Raw genomic sequence first — 19,133 nt, 5'->3', positions numbered from 1 at the left:
CTGTTTTGCCATTCCTTTTTTCTTTCTCCTGCTCTCTTCCTTTGTGATTTGATGATTTTCTGTAGCAGTATGCTAAGATTACTTACACCTTTTTGCTTTGTGGCTTACCATGAGGCATATGTAAAATTATCTTTTACCAGTCTCTTTTAAGCTGATAACTTCAAGTACATGCTAAAGTTATTCCTTAATGTAATACAACTTTATTCCCATCCACCTTCTTTATACTGTCATTGGGAAGCGTTAAATCTTAGTCGCTCAATCGTGCCCGACTCTTTGCGACCCCATGGACTGCAGCCCACCAGGCTCCTGTGTCCATGAGATTTCCAGGCAAGGATACTGGAGTGGGTTGCCATTTGGTTGTCATTGGGAAATGCACATTATATTCTTATATATTGCAGGTTCAGCAATACAATATATACGTATTTGTGCACTGTTGTTTTAATCAATTACATCAAGAAAGGAAAAAATACAGATTTTATAATCACACAGTTACCTTTACTGGTGGTTATTGTTTTTTTCATGTAGATTCACTGAGGTCACTTGCTTTCAGCCTGAAGAACTTCATTTAGCAGTTCTTGTATGGTAGGTGTGCTAGACAAATTCTTTCCTCTTTTGGTCATCTGGAAAAGTTTTCTTTTTTTTGTTAACTTTTTGAAGAAAGAAAGAGAGAAAGTGAAGTTGCTCAGTCGTGTCTGACTGTTTGCAACTCCGTGGACTGTAGCCTACCAGGCTCCTCCGTCCATGGGATTCTCCAGGCGAGAATACTGGAGTGCGTTGCCATTTCCTTTATTCAGTTTTTCTTTGAGCTCTTTGAATATGTTATCCCACTGCTTTCCGGCCTCCACTGTCTCCGTTGAGGAGTCAGTTGTTAATCTTACTGTGTTGTTATTTTATGTGATCAAATTTCTGTTTCTGTATATATTGTGTATTTGATATGATATTGTCATCATACCTTTATTTTTTTAAGCATGTTTATAAATGGCTGCTTTAAAGTCTTTTTTGATAAATCTGGTATCTGGTTGCTATCACAGGCAGTTTCTGTTGTCTGCTTTTTTCCTGGTTATGGGTCAACTTTCCAGTTTCTTGGCATACCTTTTCATTTATTGTTGGAAACTGGATGTTTTGAATTGTTTAATGACTGGCTGGATTATTTTAGTGAATTCTGTTTCCTCACCCACAGCTTTAAATCTCTAATGTTGCATCCTCAGATGTGCAATTTGGGACATGCTGACTGTCACCTGAGATGATAATAGTATTAATAGGGCTCTTTTTTTCCTCTTTCTGTGACCGTCATCAGCTGTTAAAACTCCACAAATAGCTCTGTTTTTTTCAGCATTGCCCTATGGCATAAATTGCTCAACAAGTTAGTCTGGCTCCTTCCAGCTATATTATTACCTGCTTATCTCCTGCAAACTAGCTGGCCTACAGTTTATCTATATTTTGAATCTCCTCCTAAGTGCATTTCACCACAACTTCCTGTGAAAGTGCCTTAGCCTGAACTTCCCCAAGCTTGGTTACAGATGAAGTTGGTTTCTTTTGGGAAAAATTAGAAGCTATCTGGTTTACTGCCTGCTTTTTATTATTTATGTATATATTTGGCTATGCTGGGTCTTCGTCTCTGCGTGCAGGCTTTCTCTAGTTGCAGTGGATGGACTTCTCGTTGTGGTGGCTTTCATCTCGTTGCAGAGCACGGGCTCTAGACACACAGGCTCAGTAGTTGTGTACAGGCTTAGTTGCCCCACAGCATGTGGAATCTTCCCAGACCAGGAATCAAACCTGTGTCCCCAGCATTGGTGGGCTGATTCTTAACCCCTGGACCACCAGAGAAGTCCTACTGCCTGCTTTTTCCCCAAGCAAAATCTCTGAGCCAGGGATCTGGAGTTTGGGGCGGGAAAGGGTGATGGCACATTTCTCTCTGAGTGACATCCCAGTTCCAGAAGCTGAGCTCGCAGTGTGGGGTGGGGATTGGATAGCAACCTGAAGTGCTCCTGGCTTGCCTCTCTTGGCATGGAACCACTGTGCACAAATTCGGGCAAAGGCGATAAGGCCTCCAGCACTCTCAGTGTGCTCTGCCCCCAGTAGAGCCTTCTTACTATGATTGGGAGCCACCAGTTTCAGCTGCACTTGCTGGGAACTTACCTACAGCAACAGGTAGCTGGAGGCAGAATGAAAAACACTGACATCATGCTTTTCCTGGGAAGAAACCCCACCCTCGGGAGCTAGAGGAAGAGAGTACCCTGGTTTTGACTGCAGCAGCCTGGAGTAGAATCATTTTCTTGTTCATCTCTGAGGGTGGAAGTAAGGAGTAGTATTGGTTCAAATACCAGCTATTTTTGCCTTTCTTACCAAATTTTTGTAGACCTTCTTGGATAGATGCTTCTTTATTTGCTCTTTGTCTTTAGTACCATTTCCAGAGGCTTTGAATGGTTGTAATAATTTTTTTTTAATTTACACTTAAAGGTGTGTCTTTTTATTTCCTCTCAAGTTTTCTTTTTTTGGCCACACCCCATGGCATACAGGATATTAGTTCCCTCCCCAGGGATCAAACCCTCACCTACTGCAGTGGAAGTGCTAAGTCTTAACCACTGGACCCCCAGGGAAGTCCCTGAATGGTTGTTTTTAAATACTTGTAACAGATTTCACTGTTAGATGGACACACTGTTAGTGTGTCAGCAGAGCATACCAGAAGTTTTCACTTAGCCTCATTTTTATCTCTCTTTACTAGTTGGTTGAAGCTGTGTTTCCCAGTTCACATTCCAGAAGAAGCCAGGCTGCTTTACTTGTTACTCTGGTAACACAGTCTCTGCTGGGACCTTTGGCTCTTTCATCTCATTGGTTCTCCTGCTGTGTGTGGATGTGGCCTCCCCTCCACGGAGAGCCGCCCAGCTAAACAGATGATTCTGAGTAAGCCAGCTGTTGGCATTTAGAGGCAGTCCTTTATATTGCAGGACATTTAGTATCTTGGTTCCAAAGCATTAAATAAAATGGTAGTAACATACCCTCTCCAGTCATTGCTAACCAAAGGGCCTTTGCATTCACAAACGCCCCCTTAGGGGAGGACTCAGAACCACCCTCAGGTTGAGAACACTGAAATGGACAAATGAGGCAAAGAAAAATAAGAAAGGAAGCAATACGTGTCCAACAAAATGAAAATTAGTAATTAAAATATAAAGAGAACATTTCTAAGAATGGCAATGCAGCCATTACAGTTGTTTCCAAAAAAATATTTTGTGAAATGGGAGAATTCAGTGTGTTACTTGAAAGATACCGGCCATTAAATTGTGATTCTAGATCCTTATTTACTGTTTTAAAGTAAATTCACACAGAGAAGAGATTGAGAGGAAATTTCTCGTAAAAAATGTAAATAATGGTGATCTTTGGGTTGTGTTGTTGAAGGTGATTTTAATATACTTTTCTGTGTTTGCACATTAATATTTGAAATCATAGGAAAATAACTAGAATAACTGTCCCATCATTTTATATAGTTACCTATTTTTATTAGCATGCATCAAATAACTAAATATATTTAAAAATTACATAAAGGGCACATACAAAGGACTGTAGGAGGATGGGAGGGTGGGCTAAGTAGACTCTGAGGAGTGACTGACATTACCAGATAGAGAAGCCAGTTAGAGGTTGTGGTGATAATTCTAGCTGGAGAGAACCACAGGTTTAAAGGCCTAGGACTGAGAAGCACTTGTGTTTCAGGAGTATTATGGCTGGAAAGTAGGTTTACTCCTAGGTGTTGTATTCTTTTTGATGCAGTGGTAAATAGAATCACTGTTTGAGGTTTCTCTTTCTGATCTTTCGTTCTTGTGTATAGAAAGGCAACAGATTTTCTGAGTATTAATTTTGTAACCTGCAAATTTACCACATTCACTGATGAGTTCTCGTAGTTTTCTGGTAGCATCTTTAGAATCTTCATGTCATCTGCAAACAGTGACAGTTTAACTTCTTTGGAAACACAGTTTTTTAAATAAAGCAATTTGAGCATGAATGCAACCTAGTTATAACTAGTTGCCAGTTCTAATTTTTGTTGTTTTATTTGAATATTCTCTTGAGCAGCATGAAATTAGTTGTGGATTGTGATCAGCTGTTTTTTGTTCCACAGAAAATATATGGAAAGTAATGTGCATTTTAGAATCCACTTAAAAAAAAAAAAAAAGAATCCACTTTATAGGTTTTATCTACATAGAAAAGTAATGTTCCCCTCTTGAGGGTCTCACAGGAAAAAATAGTGTATGGGGCTATTGAGAAAGAGGTTGTTTGGAAATAGTGCCTGGCTTCTCCTTTTTTGCTGACTGTAGGCAGAGGCTAATGGGCACAAGTATCCATCTTTGGTTGAAGTTGGTGACAGCCCCATTAGCCCCAGCTTTACTTTGAATTGAGAAGAGATAGCAGTCTGCAATCATTTGGGTCTTTGCACAGAAAGGTTGTGCTAATATAAGGAAAGCGTTCCTATGAGGAGTACACTGAAGCCCGTAGAAGATTCTTTTCAGACATTGCTCTCCTTGTTTACCCTATTTGATAGCACTTCTTTCAATTCCATTTATGTCCTTTCTTTGTGTTAGGTTTCAGCCTTTGTCTTTGAGTCTACCAAATTTATGAGAAAAACATTTTGCTTTGGTTCTTTTTTGTTAAGCATTATCTTGTGGGGTTTGTTTTATTTGTATACTGAAGGTAAAAGATAGGTTTTGGGTTACTTTTCTTAAATGGTCTCTTATCTTAAGGTCATTTGTTCATTCATATTATGAAGATAAATGTAAACACATCACCTTTTAGTGAGGTAGATGCACAAGACGCTCTGGTGACATGAAAGGAGGAGTGACTGACCAGCTCAGCCTGCAGAGATGATGCATCTGAGCTCTGTCTTCAAGGGTGAATGTCTTATAATTAGTAATTGGTTGTAGATGATTAGCAACATACAGTGAGTGCTCACAGGCGCATACATTTGGTCCTCTCAATAGACCGACCTCTAAGTTATAAATACTATTTCTGACTGTCAGATTGAGGACTTTGGGAAGTTAAGGTAATTTCCCTAAATTTTACAGAAGAAGATGAGCCACGAACCTAGATGGCCTAGATCTTATAGACTCTTAAGTCCACATTGTGAACTCATATTGCTCAGTATCCATTCTACCTAGAGAGAAGGATGAAAGAGGCTTCAGGAAGGGGGTATTTTTGCCTCATGTTGAGATATGAAAAGGACAAGCTGAGGTGAAAACATGGAGTAATGTAGTGAATCTGTAGTTCCATGTGTCTGCAGTAAAATTTTAATGTGCAGTTAGAGTCACTTGGATTAGATGTCAAAATGCAGATTCTTTGACCCCCTTCCCCAGATTTACTATCTAAATACCTGGAGAGGAGAAGCACAAAATCTGTGTTTTCACCAAAGCTTCCCAGGTGATTCTTAATGCAAGAGTTTGGGAACTGCTGGTGCAGTGCATAGAGGTTGATGCTGGTGAAAGGGCAGAAGCGAGTCTGGAGAGGTAGACAGGAGTTTGCTTCATCATTATAAACTTTTTATTTACTTATTTGTTTTTGGCTGTGCTGGGTCTTCATTGCTACGTGGACTTTTATCTAGTGGCGGCCAGCAGGGGCTACTTTCTGGTGTGCGGGCTTCTTACTGCACTGACTGCTCTTGTGGAGCATGGGCTCTAGGGGGCGCGGGCTTCAGTAATTGTGGCTCCCAGGCTTTAGAGCAGAGACTCAGTAGTTGTACATGGGCTTAGTTGCTCTGAGGCATGTGGAATCCTCCCAGACCAGGGATCAAACCTGTGTCTCCTGCATTGGCAGGCAGATTCTTTACCACTGAGTCACCAGGGAAGTCCCATCATTATAAACTCCTAAACTTTGTGTAGACATTTTCTTTTTCTAGTACCCAGCAGAAGTGTTTTTGTTTTTGACTGATTCTAAGATCAACCAGCTTTTGACAAAAGACACTCAGGTATATATCTTTTTTTTATTATGTGTATGATTGCTGTAAAGCTGGAGTTTCACAAAGTCAAAAGCCTTGCAGCCCTTCAGGAGCTACACTGGATTAACAGCATTGTGTAATAAAAACTAGATTTCTCAGATCCTTCCTTATACTCTTACAGTGATATGTATTGTCAAAGCTCCACAATGAGGATTTAAAATTTATCTTCTTGAACTAAGATCCAGTGAAATATGTTTTGGAAAATGTTCCTGTAAATACTTCCTCATGGAATTTACTATGTGACTTGGTGTTGAATGTTTTACCAATTTATGATGAAGGGTTGGTCTGCAAGTTCAACTCTTTTGAGTTTAATTCTTTTAATTAATAAGGAGGAAACAGTTGTCCTCAGTTTTTTGGTTCTTTACAAGGACTTCTATTTGACATTCTTATACTTCTTTGAAATTTACAAACTGATACTTGCTTTATATCATTTTGATTAATTATTTTTAATTTAGGATGTTAATTATCTCTGCATATTGTGGCACTGGTCGTAAGGAATCTGTTACCATTTGCTGAGACGAACAACCAATTCATCAACCAATTCATTCACTATGGGTAACCACTATAGTGTAAATGATTTTAAGAGCGGGATATGAGGCGTTATAGACATGTCTAAAGCCTCTAAGGACTGTTAGAGAGCTCAGTTTCTCTGAGAGTTAAAATTGGGGATCCTTTTATATTAAGAAATAGTGTTTAAATGGCACGTGTTTGCACTGAGTTGCTCAGTTGTATCGACTCTTTGCGACTCTATGGACTGTAGCCCGTCAGGCTTCTCTGTCAGTGGGATTCTCCAGGCAAGAATACTGTAGTAGGTTGCCATTTCCTATTCCAGGGGATCTTCAGACCCAGGGATTGAAGCTACATCTCTCTATCTCCTGCATTGGCAGGCAGATTCTTTACCACTGGGCCACCTGGGAATCCCACTGTTTATTTGTTGATATCAAATATGACTTTTAAAAAGCATTTTTTAAAATATTTTTTTAAGTTTACAACTTAATTGCTGAAACCAGTCTAAAGTTTTTTTAATATCATTTTGATAACTTCTAAGTTTTACCATATAATTTCTAATGTACTCTTTTCCTAAGTCTTACAATGTATTCGCCGAAGTACATTGTCTACCTTGATTCTATCCATCAGTACTTTCTTACCATGGTGACTTCCCACTTTCCCTCCATTGTGCCACACCTGATGGGTAGATACTCAGATTCTTACAGATCTCCTCAAAAATTGATGAGAATTCACAAGTTTCACAGTCGTTATCACATGTCGTGTCCTTGGTCGGGAAGTCCAGGGTAAAGTGTAATAGATGCGTTTTGGAATGACTGCTCAGTTCATGGCCTCTCTTCTTTCTTTGGGAGTCTTTCTGTCTTCTTCCTTTCTCCCAGCGCTGCGCCTCTGCTTTGGCTATAACCTGTTGGACATCCTCTATTGCCATGACCTGTTAGATCATCTCTTCTGGGCACTTAAAATCGAGGTCCAAGGCACCAAAATTTATCAGTGGTGAGAGCTAAGTCTCTAGTGAAAGGTCCTTGAGTTCCCTTTCTGAGCTCTCTGAACTGCCCTGGTTCCTACCCTTCTAGAGCCTTTAACCATTCATCCCGCTGTGATTCTGGAAAGATTGTTCTGGAGTTAGCCTAAAATGATTTGTGTTGTTTGCAGCTGAAATAAATTGAGTCATAAGAACATGTCATGAGTATGTTATTGAAAGCATTCTGAAAGGCAGTTAACAATTTTCCCTTTTGCCTCCTGCTTTAGTTACCTCTGCTGGTACCTGTATCTTTTGCCTTCCACCCTCAATAATGTAGTTAACTTCTTAACTCTGTCATCACCAATAATTAAATACCTGTTGTCTGCACACCTTTTATGGCTTAGTTTCGTATAAATCACTTCTTGGCTTTCAGAATATCACCTTTGTAATAGTGTATGTTATACTATTGTTACTGTATATGTGGCCAGCTCACTAGATAAAACTTCCTTAAGGTCAGGCACTGAGACATGTTCAGCCTTGATTCTTAGCACCTTGTACATGGTAGACTTGAAGCAGATACTTGTTGAGTTAATTATTCCTCACTTTAAATTATTAACATTTAATTCTTATTATTCATTCAATGAATTCTTCCTATGATTTTGTGTATACCAGACACCCTTCTGCACTCTGAAGCACAGAGTGTGCCTTCTCAGTGATGACAACAGGCCAAAAAATGCCTGCCTGTTTAGGCGTCACACTCTAGATAGTTAATTTTTTCATCTATATTCTTTTAAAACATAAAAAATTAAATTATGAAATACAGCCAAAAGTAAGCTTCTATCCATATATGGAGTACTATATCTTGTACAGTATGAAAAAATTCTGTAATTTCTCCTGTCCTAATTTAATAGATAAATGCCAGTTTTATTGGGGTAACAGGGTGTATGACTGACAAGGAGTACAGTGCTATGCTGTGAGTGACCCATGATAATAAAAGAAAAATACCTTTGGGAAATTTGAAAAATTTATGATTTTAAAAAATTTCTTGAATATGTTATATTTGAATGAATATATTTATAGCAGTTACTATGTCTTTGAAACTTTGCTGTCAAGATGGCAGTGAAATACAGAGGGGAAAAAGCCCTCAATTTTTTATATTATAAGCTTATTTTATAAGCCTTTCATCTTGTCACTGAATTGCCTTACTACTTAATTATTTCATCCCATGATATGGTGGGCTTATACTTTGTTTCTTTGCTGCTTGAGAATTGGTTTGTGCTAAAGTAAGTCCAGGTAATGTTCGTCATATATTATAAAGAAAAATACTGGCTCAACATATTTTTAAGGAGGGAAACTCAAACACAGAAGTACTTTACTTTTTAAGCCAGAATATTAATTACCGTATTACGGAGAGTTCAGATACTAGAAGGGAAAAAATTCCCCACATTTTAGTTGTTAGTATTTTGACATGTTTAATTTTACATGTTTTTCTCTGCATTTACAAAAGCACAGCTATAATATACTTGTATCACCTTTGTACCCTAGAGTTTTCAGATTACTTCATGTGATGTTATATGTTAGTATTGTTAGGTTAGTCAGTGTTTTCCCTAAAACTTTTTTTTTTTTTGTGCCAGGGTTACTTGGATGTATGACCAAGACTGCTCTAAACCTCAGTTTTTTTTTAAAAAAAAAATAGCTGAAAAGTTTAACATTTTTACTACCAAACTTTTTTTTTACTTTTCTAATTTTTTCTCCCTTAATTTTTCAGAATGAACCTAGTGATCGAGAAGATAGCCTCAACAAAAGACATCAGGTGACAGACTCTGACAATGATGACCCCTCCAATCTTAATGCCAGTGACTCTGAAAGTGAGGAACTCCAGAGACAAAAGGACAGTGACTCTGAATCTGAAGAGCACGCAGAGCCTCCTGCCAGTGATTCTGAAAATGAAGACGTCAATCACCATGGGAGTGACTCTGAAAGTGAGGAGACCAGGAAATTACCTGCGAGTGACTCTGAAAATGAGGAACTGCTTAATGGACATGCAAGTGACTCAGAAAATGAAGATGTTAGGAAGCCTCCTGCCAGTGATTCAGAAGTTGAAGAGCTCCCCAAAAGTCCTGCCAGTGACTCGGAAACAGAAGGTGCTCCAAAACCTCAAGCCAGTGACTCAGAGAGTGAGGAACCTCCGAGGAACCAAGCCAGTGACTCTGAAAATGAAGAGCTCCCTAAACCTCGAATTAGTGATTCTGAAAGTGAGGAGCTTCCCAAGCCTCGGATCAGTGACTCAGAAAGTGAGGAGCCTCAGAGGACTCAGGCCAGTGATTCTGAAAATGAGGAGCTTCCCAAACCCCGAATCAGTGACTCAGAAAGTGAGGACCCGCCAAGACAACAAGCCAGCGACTCGGAAAATGAAGAGCTTCCCAAACCCCGTATCAGTGACTCAGAAAGTGAGGATCCCCCACGGCACCAGGCCAGTGACTCGGAAAATGAGGAGCTTCCCAAACCCCGAATAAGTGATTCGGAAAGTGAGGACCCCCCAAGGAACCAGGCCAGTGATTCTGAAAATGAGGAGCTTCCCAAACCCCGAGTCAGTGACTCTGAGAGTGAGGAGCCTCAGAAGGGACCTGCCAGTGATTCAGAAACTGAGGATGCCTCCAGACACAAACAGAAACCAGAGTCTGAGGAGGACAGTGATGGGGAGAATAAGGGAGAGGATACAGAAGTGCAGAATGACTCCTTTCCTGCAGATGCCCATGTAGACAGAAAGCGGTTCAACAGTTCTGACAGCGAGGAGGAAGAACCTAAAAGGGCCAAAATTGACAGTGATGAGGATGAAGAAAAAGAAGGGGAGGAGGAGAAGGTAGCAAAGCGAAAAGCTGCTGTGCTTTCTGATAGTGATGATGAAGAGAAAGCATGTAAGGAATTATTTTGGGCTGTTTATCAGTAGTTTTACTTATTGTCTAAACTTATAATATGAAGCATAGTTCTGGCTTATGCGATCTTAGTTCCCCAACTAGGGATTGAACTCAGGCCCTTGGCAATGAAAGTGCAGCGTCTTAACCACTGGACACCAGGAAATTCCCTCATTGGCAAGTCTTAATATTAAATTTCCTTTGAATTCTTTGAGCAGTATTTGTTAAGTTCTGACTGCTTCAGGTTGATAAGATAGATTGCATGATAATGGCAATATGAAAGATTTACATGAAAATTTTTTGTTTGTTTGTTTTTTACTAGAAAGGGTAATGTTCAAGGAAATATGATTACATGAAAACTCAGCTGTATCCAGAGTTAGCGGTGGGTCTCTTTGACAGCTAATGCACTGCATCCCATCCATACAGTGACTGAGCTCCCACGGGTACCTGTCTTCATTTGTTAAACATCATTGAATGCCGGGAAGTTTGTGAAGTACTCTTATTTAGAGACTCAGTGTCTCCACAGAGTATTCCAATCTTTACTACTTGATTACTTTTTGATGAAATATCTTCTTTGGAAGAGACATTCTCCAATACCTGACAGTTATTAAAGGAGAAGGGAAAAGAGCAACATATGTGCAGTTTGAAATTCCGGATTGAGCAGTGATGGATAATTGAGAAATGGGGATTCCACAAAAGAATATCCAAGCCTTAAGAGTTCTGCTAATACTAGGCAGCATGAAAGAGATTCTAGTCTTATTTTCTTCGTTCCCCCAAAGGAAAGGTAGCTATTGATGCCCACTTTATTTTGGTGAAAAACTTCATCTTTTGGCCTCTTTTTCCTAACATCTTCTTAATTGTAAGATGACTCTTGAGTGAATCTTTAAGTTTTTTTTATTCTAAACTGTGTTATAAGACCTTTCATTTTTGCCACATACTGCCATTTTAGAGCATCTGTTGTACATTCTAACACAGTGACCATGGTGAACAAGATTAATGATGGTTTTCTTTTTCAGCAGCAGCAAAGAAGAGTCGTGTTGTCTCTGATGCAGATGACTCTGACAGTGATGTTATATCGGACAAATCAGGCAAAAGAGAGAAGACGATAGCATCTGACAGTGACGAGGAAGCGGGGAAAGAACTGTCTGATAAGAAAAATGAAGAGAAGGATCTGTTTGGGAGTGATAGTGAGTCAGGGAATGAAGAAGAGTAAGTGACCGTGTAACCCGAACTTCCCAGGGTTCATATAAGGTGGTAGAGAGGAGTTTGTCTTTCAAGTTATTTAAACTTACATTAAAATTCTGTGTTGAAGCGTAATACAGTATACCCTGCCTAATTGCATGGCTGTGGGAGATGAAGGATTTTAATTCTTCAGCTACTGCTGCGTAGTACAGCATGGATGAATCTCAAAAACACTCTCTTACAAGTGAAAGAAGTACAGGGGACATGTTATCTAATTCCACTTATATGAAGTGCAGAACAGGCAAAACTAATCTGATGGTAGGTAGAAAGGTGGCTGCCTCTGGGACATTTATGTATTGGGCTCACTAGAAAGGGTCACAAAGGAACTTTCTGGGAGATGCAATTGTTCTATTAAGGTAATGGTTACATAAATGTGTGCTTTTGTCAAAACCCATTAAAGTAGACACATGAGACCTACATGTCTTACTATATGTAAATTATACCCTAGTAGAAAAAGGTTTCATGATTCCTATGCAAATGAGAAGAAAACAAATGAAAATTGTTTATATTTCTTTTCTAGAAATCTTATTGCAGACATATTTGGAGAATCTGGTGATGAGGAGGAGGAAGAATTTACAGTAAGTATAAGATGGAAATATTTCCTCTTTATGTTTTTTTTGTTTGTTTTTATGGCAGTGGTTCTCTATTAAGAGATTTCAGTAAGTAAAAATAAACAACTATGATGTATCCAGCAGAATAATCTAGAAAAAAGGTATTCAGAAAGTGAAATGAAATGGTCTACAAAGGCATAAAAGGAATATAACAGGCAAATTGTATTAAGGACAGGAAGGAACACAGTAAAGTACAATGAAAAGGCACTTTATAATGCTAGAGACTCACAATAGTTATGGAGCTTCTGATTATAGCAATGGCAGGCAATGTAATTTGTCCTTCTGCTAAGGACATCTACAAAAGCTAGACAAAATGTTTCAAAAAGTTGCTCATCATCATAAAAATGAGATAAAACCCAGCAGAAGGTAGGAACCTAAAGAGGTAAGCTCAGCATTTAGAATTGCTTTCTCTGGGCTATTCATCTAGTCAGGCTGAGAGGATAAGTTTATTTTCAGTTGCCTCAAGGCTCAAGAGACAAAACTTTGAGGTCAGGGCCTGTTGAGGTTAGGTGACCCTGAAAACCCAATGCTCTGGATTGAGACTCCTAAGATTAAGGGTGAACTGGAAGTTAAAATAGCCTTTGCTCAGATTTTAGGCTACCTTTGAGTCATCTAGCAACATGGTTTGCTCAGTCTCAGTCTCAAAAGTTTGATTACCGTGATTAGCCTGTTGGCTGGCTCTCAGGAACCTGATATATTCAAACAGAAATCCTTTCAGGACAGGGACTTCCCTGGCAGTCTATTGATTAAGATTGTGCTTCCACCACATGAAGCTTGGATTTTATCCCTGATCAGGGAACTAAGATCCCATGTGCCAAAACGTTAAAAAAAAAACAACCTTTCAGGACAAAGTTAACATAATCATAGACCTCAAATTATTTCTGTAGTTTTTCAAATACATAATATGCACTTCACAATTTAAAAGAAAACAGTAGTAACAACAGACGGTAGAAATAGACCTAAGGGCTCTAGATATAGAAATTTTAGATAGTATCTGTGTTCAGCAAGATAAAAGATTAAAAAGTTTCTTAGAGCAAATAGTTGTGTGTGTGTGTGTGTTTAAATATTTGGAACAGAACCAAGTTGAGATTCTGGGGACTTTCCTGGTGGTCCACTGGTTAAGTGTTCACCTTTCAGTGCAGGGGAGGAGGGTTTGATCCTTTTCCAGGGAACTGGGATCCCACGTGCCGCAGAGCAGCTAAAGCCTGTGTGCCGCAACTCCCAAGCCTGCGCACTCTGGAGGCCGTCTGCGCACTCTGGAGGCCGTACGCCGCTACTGGAGAGTCATTGGCTGAAAGGAGAGATCCCGCGTGATGCAGCACGGATCCCGTGAACCACACTGGGATGGTTAAATACCAGTGATGGTTAAACCACCACAACCAGGGTGGTTAAATACATTAATTAATTTTTTTATAAACTCTGAAACTGTGAAAATACAGTAACTGAAATTTAAAACTTGGTGGATGAGTTTAACAACAGATTAGACATATTTGACAAGAAAATGAGTGAATTGGAAGGTAAGTTAGAAGGAACTATGTAGAATGAAATACTGAGATATTAGTGTAGAAAATGTAAAAAACATAATGAGAAGGTTTAACAGGGTGAATTGGAATCCTCGAAGGAGAAAGGAAAAATATACGTATATCAGAAGCAGTATTTAAAGAAACAATTCATAAATCATAGAGTCTAGAAATTCTACAGATTACAGGTAGGATAAATACAAACCAATCTGCCCCTAAATACATCACAGTAAAATTGCAGGAAAGACTTGAAAGCAGCCAAAGGGTAATAAACAAGCACATTCAGAGAGGAGTGGGTTGCCATGCCCTTTGGGTCCAGGGGATCTTCCCAACCCAGGGATTGAACCCAGGCTTTCTGTATTTCAAGCAGATTCTTTACTGTCTGAGCCACCAGGGAAGCCCTCAGAGAGCAAGTTATTTTAATAGCTGACTTGTCAGCAGAAGTAAGAGAATCCAGTAACTAAAACTTAAGAGTTTTTTGTATTCTACAAAAATGAAGATTCCCTTCTTATTTCATCTTATCAAAATGCCAACTGAAAGAAATTGTAAAAGCAGAAAGAATATCTCAGGCAGAAAGTCAGGGATGCAGGAAGGAAAAAAGAGAAACAAAAGCATGTGGCTCAGTCTAAATGGGTAGTGGTCATGCAAGCCAAAGTCACGTTTGGTATGGTTTAAAATATGTTTAAAATTAAAACATGATGGCAGTAGCAAATTGGGCATTTACGTGAAATTGAAATGTTCACAGGTCTTTGCAAAGGTATGTAAAAATACATTAGTAGTCTTTGGTAAGTCAGGATACACATTGTAATCTCTAAAAATACTATTGGAGTGTGTAACTTCCAACCTAATAGGAAAAATGAAATAGTAAAAGCTAGTCAATCCAAAAGAAGGCAAAAAAGAGAAAAATAAAGGAAATACAGAACAGCGGGACAGTTCGAAAGTAGTACACGGTAAGAGAGCAGATAACAAACTTTGATAATATCACACTGAAATGTATTGAGTGCTCCAGTTAAAGAACAAATTTAAAAAGACTAGATTTTTAAAATGAGTATATTTATACTCATTTCAAAATTTATCCAAAACAGAAGATAAAGAAACATTGAAAATAAAAGAATGGAAAAGGATACTCTCTCTGAACACTAACCACAAGAAAGCTGATGTAGCTATATGAATATCAAAGAGTTAGATTTTAAGGCAAAACCCATTGTTTGAGATAAAGAGGGTCACTTTATATTGGAAAAAGGTTTTAAATTGTACCTAGCCATGTACTTAGTAACATGGCTTTAAATACATATAACATATGCAAAGCAAAAATTGACAGAACTGCAAAGAGAATGCACAATTCTGTAAGTGAAATATAAACAATAGAACCATCAGACCAAAAAATACCACCAAAGATAGGAAAGAGTCTCTTTTTTTTTTTTTTTTTAAATTTAAAATTTTTGTTTGAACTGGACCTTCGTTATTGTGTGAGGGCTTTCTCTGGTGCAGAGAGCAGGGGCTACTCCAGTTGTGGTTTGTGGGCTTCTCACTGCCGTGGGTTCTCTTGTTGGGGAGCACAGGCTCTAGGCACATAGGTTTCAGTAATTGCAGCATTCAGGCTCAGTAGTTATGGTGCATGGGCTCAGTTGCTCTGTGGCATGTGGAATCTTCCCAGACCAGGGACTGAACCCACGTCCCCTGCATTGGCAGGCGGATTCCTATCTGCTATACCACCAGGGAAGTCCGAGAAGTTTCTCTTTTTATATAATCCAGACATAGAAACCCTTTGGAGATTATAAAAGATAAAAATATCTTCTATTCAGTGGCTTGCCTTTTCACTTTCTTAATGGAGTCTTTAATGAGCAAAAGTTTTTTATTGTAAATCTGCTTTACCAATCTTTTGCTTTATGTTGAAAGTTTTTCGAATTGTAGGAAAATTTTACCTATTCCCAGGGTTATAAAAACATTCTTGTGAGTAATTCTTTAGAATCTTGCTTATCTTTTCATTTAACTTATATAGTCTGTCTAGAATGAGTTTTTATGTGCAGTGTGTGGGCTTTCCTGGTGGCTCAGTGGTAAAGAATCTGCCTGCCGATGCAGGAGACACAAGTTAGATCCCTGGTTTGGGAAGATCCCCTGAAGAAGGAACTGGCAACCCACTCCAGTGTTTTTGCCTGGAAAAATCCCATGGGCAGAGGAGCCTTGTGGGCTGCAGTTCATGGAGTTGCAAGAGTCAGACGCGACTCAGTGAATAAAAAACAAACAAGTTCAATATGTATGAGATAGTCAAGATTTCTGCCCCCCACCCCCGAGTTGACCCAGATTATTCTTTTCACTACTCTGTAGTGACATCTTTGTCATAAATCAAGTGTGTATCTTCTAGTCTTTTTCTGAATTATCTTTTCTGTTCCATTGGTCTATCCTTGTACTGTTAATGCATAACTCTGGATATTTGGTTTTTTATGTCCTTTAAGTTTGTTTTTCTCAAAGGTTGCCTTGACTTTTCTTGGTTCTTTGCATTTCCAAATAAAATTTAAACTTTTGCCAAACATAGAAACTATAGACAGCATTTTCTGAATGCAATGTAATTAAAAGTCTGAAACAAAATTGGCAAATAAAACAGCCTTGCCATCCAGAGAAAATTAAAACTTGTTAAACAGTTCTTATGTTGAAAAAGACGTCAGTACTTTCATTACTAAAGCAAGAGAGAATGAAAGTAGATGAATTTAGAGTATAGGTCAAGATGGTAGAAAAATAGCAAATCCAAAGAAAATAGAAAAGAATTCACTCAATGAATGCCAGAGATTGTTGAACATTGCCCTCATGGGGCTTATACTCAACATTAAGCCACATTTACAAGGACAAGATATATTTTTCTAGTGTGGAGAATGGACATCAGCTGATAGGTTCAGTCCAGTGAGAAAAACAGCATACTAGGGAAGGCATTGGGAAGGCTTTTCTAAGTATAATGTGAAAGTTACAAGCTATGAAGAGAAGACTGGCCGTTTAAGTTAAAAAATTGTGCCTGGAAAACATTACCATAAACAAAATCAAACTGTGTTTGCAAAACTGTACAGGTGTGAGGATTGTGCTGTTCCTGTCACATAACAAGGGCTGATTTCTCTCATTTTTAAAGAGATTTTCTATACCAGTAAGACAAAGATCCAGTGGGAAAATGGCCACTGGATATTGAGAGTTCACAGAGAAATAATAACAGATAGCTTTGAAACCTGAAAAATGCCCAGCCTTACTCATAATAAGTGGATGCAGAGAAAACTACAGAGATGTCTTTTGTTTTTCTCAGTGCAGAGATTGCTAATGTCAATGCTTGATAACCTGCTGTAGTCATGAGAAGGTGAGGAAACAGGTTCACTTGTGCTTTGCTGGAAGGAGAGTTAATGGTATAACCAATTTGCAGACAATTTGCAGATATTTCTCAAGATTTCAACTACACATATCTAAATGTCAATAGGGAAATATTTAAATTATGGCTGCAATTGTTTGATGAAATCAAAGCCTTAAAAACAAAGGTAGTTTATACCAATATCAGTTTGACTCCAGATTCTTTTGTTAGATGTGAAATGTGCACAACAGTATACCACACTCAGTGTGTATAATAAAAGAATGTAGTAAGTAGAAGTGCTTCTGTAAGCATAAGTGTTTCTGGAAGGAAACAAGAAAACCAGTAATGCTAATGGCTGGAGGGGAAGGAGCTTTTTTGCTATATATCTTTTGGTATCCAAGAGCAGGCAGTTACACGGAAGAGTCTGTAATGAGGTTGTGATAACTGACTAACTTACCTTGCATTTAGGGTTTTAACCAAGAAGATTTGGAAGAAGAAAAAAGTGAAACACAGGTAAAAGAAGCAGAAGATTCAGATTCTGATGATAACATAAAGAGAGGAAAACAGTAAGTTTGTTTTAAGGACTTTGTTAAAGAGAACTTTTAAAATGAGATGAAGACTAACAAACTTTGTTTTTCTTATTTTGGTTCCTGATTAAGTGTAGGAAAGAATCTTCCATTTTTGTTCTCCTGTCTACTTCTCTATATACAGTTGCTATCTTAAAATTATTTGTACTTGCTATTTTTCTTTCATTTGCCCTGTGCTTAGCTATCTTTGTGGAGCTATTTGGTTGTCAGGCTTTTTTAATTCATATCTCAACTTACTTTTCAGTCTGAAAAGTAGCCCAGTAAAAGTTTGTTGAGAAGGAGAAAGTTGATTTAGGAGTCCCGGAGGGGAAAGTTTTAGGTACAGAATACTGCTTGATTGTATTTCACATACTTTTGTTGAGATGATAGGAATCTGTGCAGAAAAATCTGGTGTCTTGAAATGTGCCAAACATAGAAAGATTTATTAGTTACTGTTAGGGTTATAAAGATGATACTGTAAATAATAGTTTCCTTCTTAATTCCTAGTGACATGCAAGATTTAAGCTGAGAGTTTCCAATACCTTTGGAAATTAAATTATATAAACCATATCATCTTACTTGGCAGAGAGCATATTAGCTTCCTTGTTAAGTGTAAAGATTCAGGTGAACACTTAAGATGACTTTTTGAGGCTCTTAGCAGATTTGTCGGAGAAGGCAGTGGCACCCCACTCCAGTACTCTTGCCTGGAAAATCCCATGGACAGAGGAGCCTGGTGGGCTGCAGTCCATGGGGTCAGACATGACTGAGCGACTTCACTTTCACTTTTCACTTTCATGCATTGGAGAAGGAAATGGCAACCCACTCCAGTGTTCTTGCCTGGAGAATCCCAGGGACGGGGGAGCCTGGTGGGCCCCCATCTGTGGGGTCACACAGAGTCAGACACGACTGAAGCGACTTAGCAGCAGCAGCAGCAGCAGCAGTATTGTGTTCTGTTAAAAACAATTTTAAAAGTACTTGTACTTTAAAAAAAAAAGTAGTACTTCATTGAGTTAGAATTTTAAAAATGGTGGTTCTTAACTCTTAAAAGAAGATGTGTATTTAAAAGAGAACTTATATTCTACTTGCTTTTGTGTTACTGCTTAGCATGGACTTTCTGTCAGACTTTGAGATGATGTTACAACGGAAAAAGAGCATGAGTGGCAAGCGCAGACGCAACCGCGATGGTGGCACTTTTATTAGTGATGCTGACGATGTTGTGAGTGCCATGATTGTCAAGATGAATGAAGCTGCTGAGGTGGGTCACTTCCGGCTTCATCCTTCTTTCTCTCACATAATTGGTTATATAGCCTGTTTTGTTTTTTGGCCACACCTTGTGGCTTGCAGGATCTGAGTTCCCCAACCAGGGATTGGACTCATGTCCTTGGCAGTGAAAGCACCAAGTCCAAGCCACTTGAGCACCAGGGAATTCCTGCCTTTAAAAAAAAAAAAAAAAAAACTTAATTCTTGCTTAATTTACATTAAAGATACTTAATTTTTTTTTATGATAAG

At 38.6% G+C, this 19,133-nt stretch overlaps 1 protein-coding gene across 4 annotated transcripts in view; it reads left to right on the top strand.

Annotated features, from left to right (window-relative positions):
• IWS1 (IWS1 homolog (S. cerevisiae)) overlaps window positions 1–19,133 on the top strand; it is a 46,077-nt gene that overhangs the window by 9,938 nt on the left and 17,006 nt on the right. For 2 of the 4 annotated variants that reach the window (XM_010837934.1, XM_010837933.1), the window contains exons 3-7: window positions 9,214–10,363; window positions 11,380–11,569; window positions 12,123–12,180; window positions 17,527–17,624; window positions 18,729–18,879. In XM_010837934.1, the coding sequence (XP_010836236.1) occupies window positions 9,214–10,363; window positions 11,380–11,569; window positions 12,123–12,180; window positions 17,527–17,624; window positions 18,729–18,879 (1,647 nt within the window). Of the gene's footprint in view, window positions 1–9,213; window positions 10,364–11,376; window positions 11,570–12,122; window positions 12,181–17,526; window positions 17,625–18,728; window positions 18,880–19,133 lie in introns of all 4 variants that reach the window. The other 2 variants (XM_010837930.1, XM_010837932.1) reach the window with 1 other exon arrangement.

This window comes from Bison bison, unplaced genomic scaffold, assembly GCF_000754665.1.
Source record: "Bison bison bison isolate TAMUID 2011002044 unplaced genomic scaffold, Bison_UMD1.0 scf7180017864088, whole genome shotgun sequence".
NCBI classification, from domain to species: domain Eukaryota; kingdom Metazoa; phylum Chordata; class Mammalia; order Artiodactyla; family Bovidae; genus Bison; species Bison bison.
This window is presented reverse-complemented; position numbering and strand designations above follow the sequence as displayed.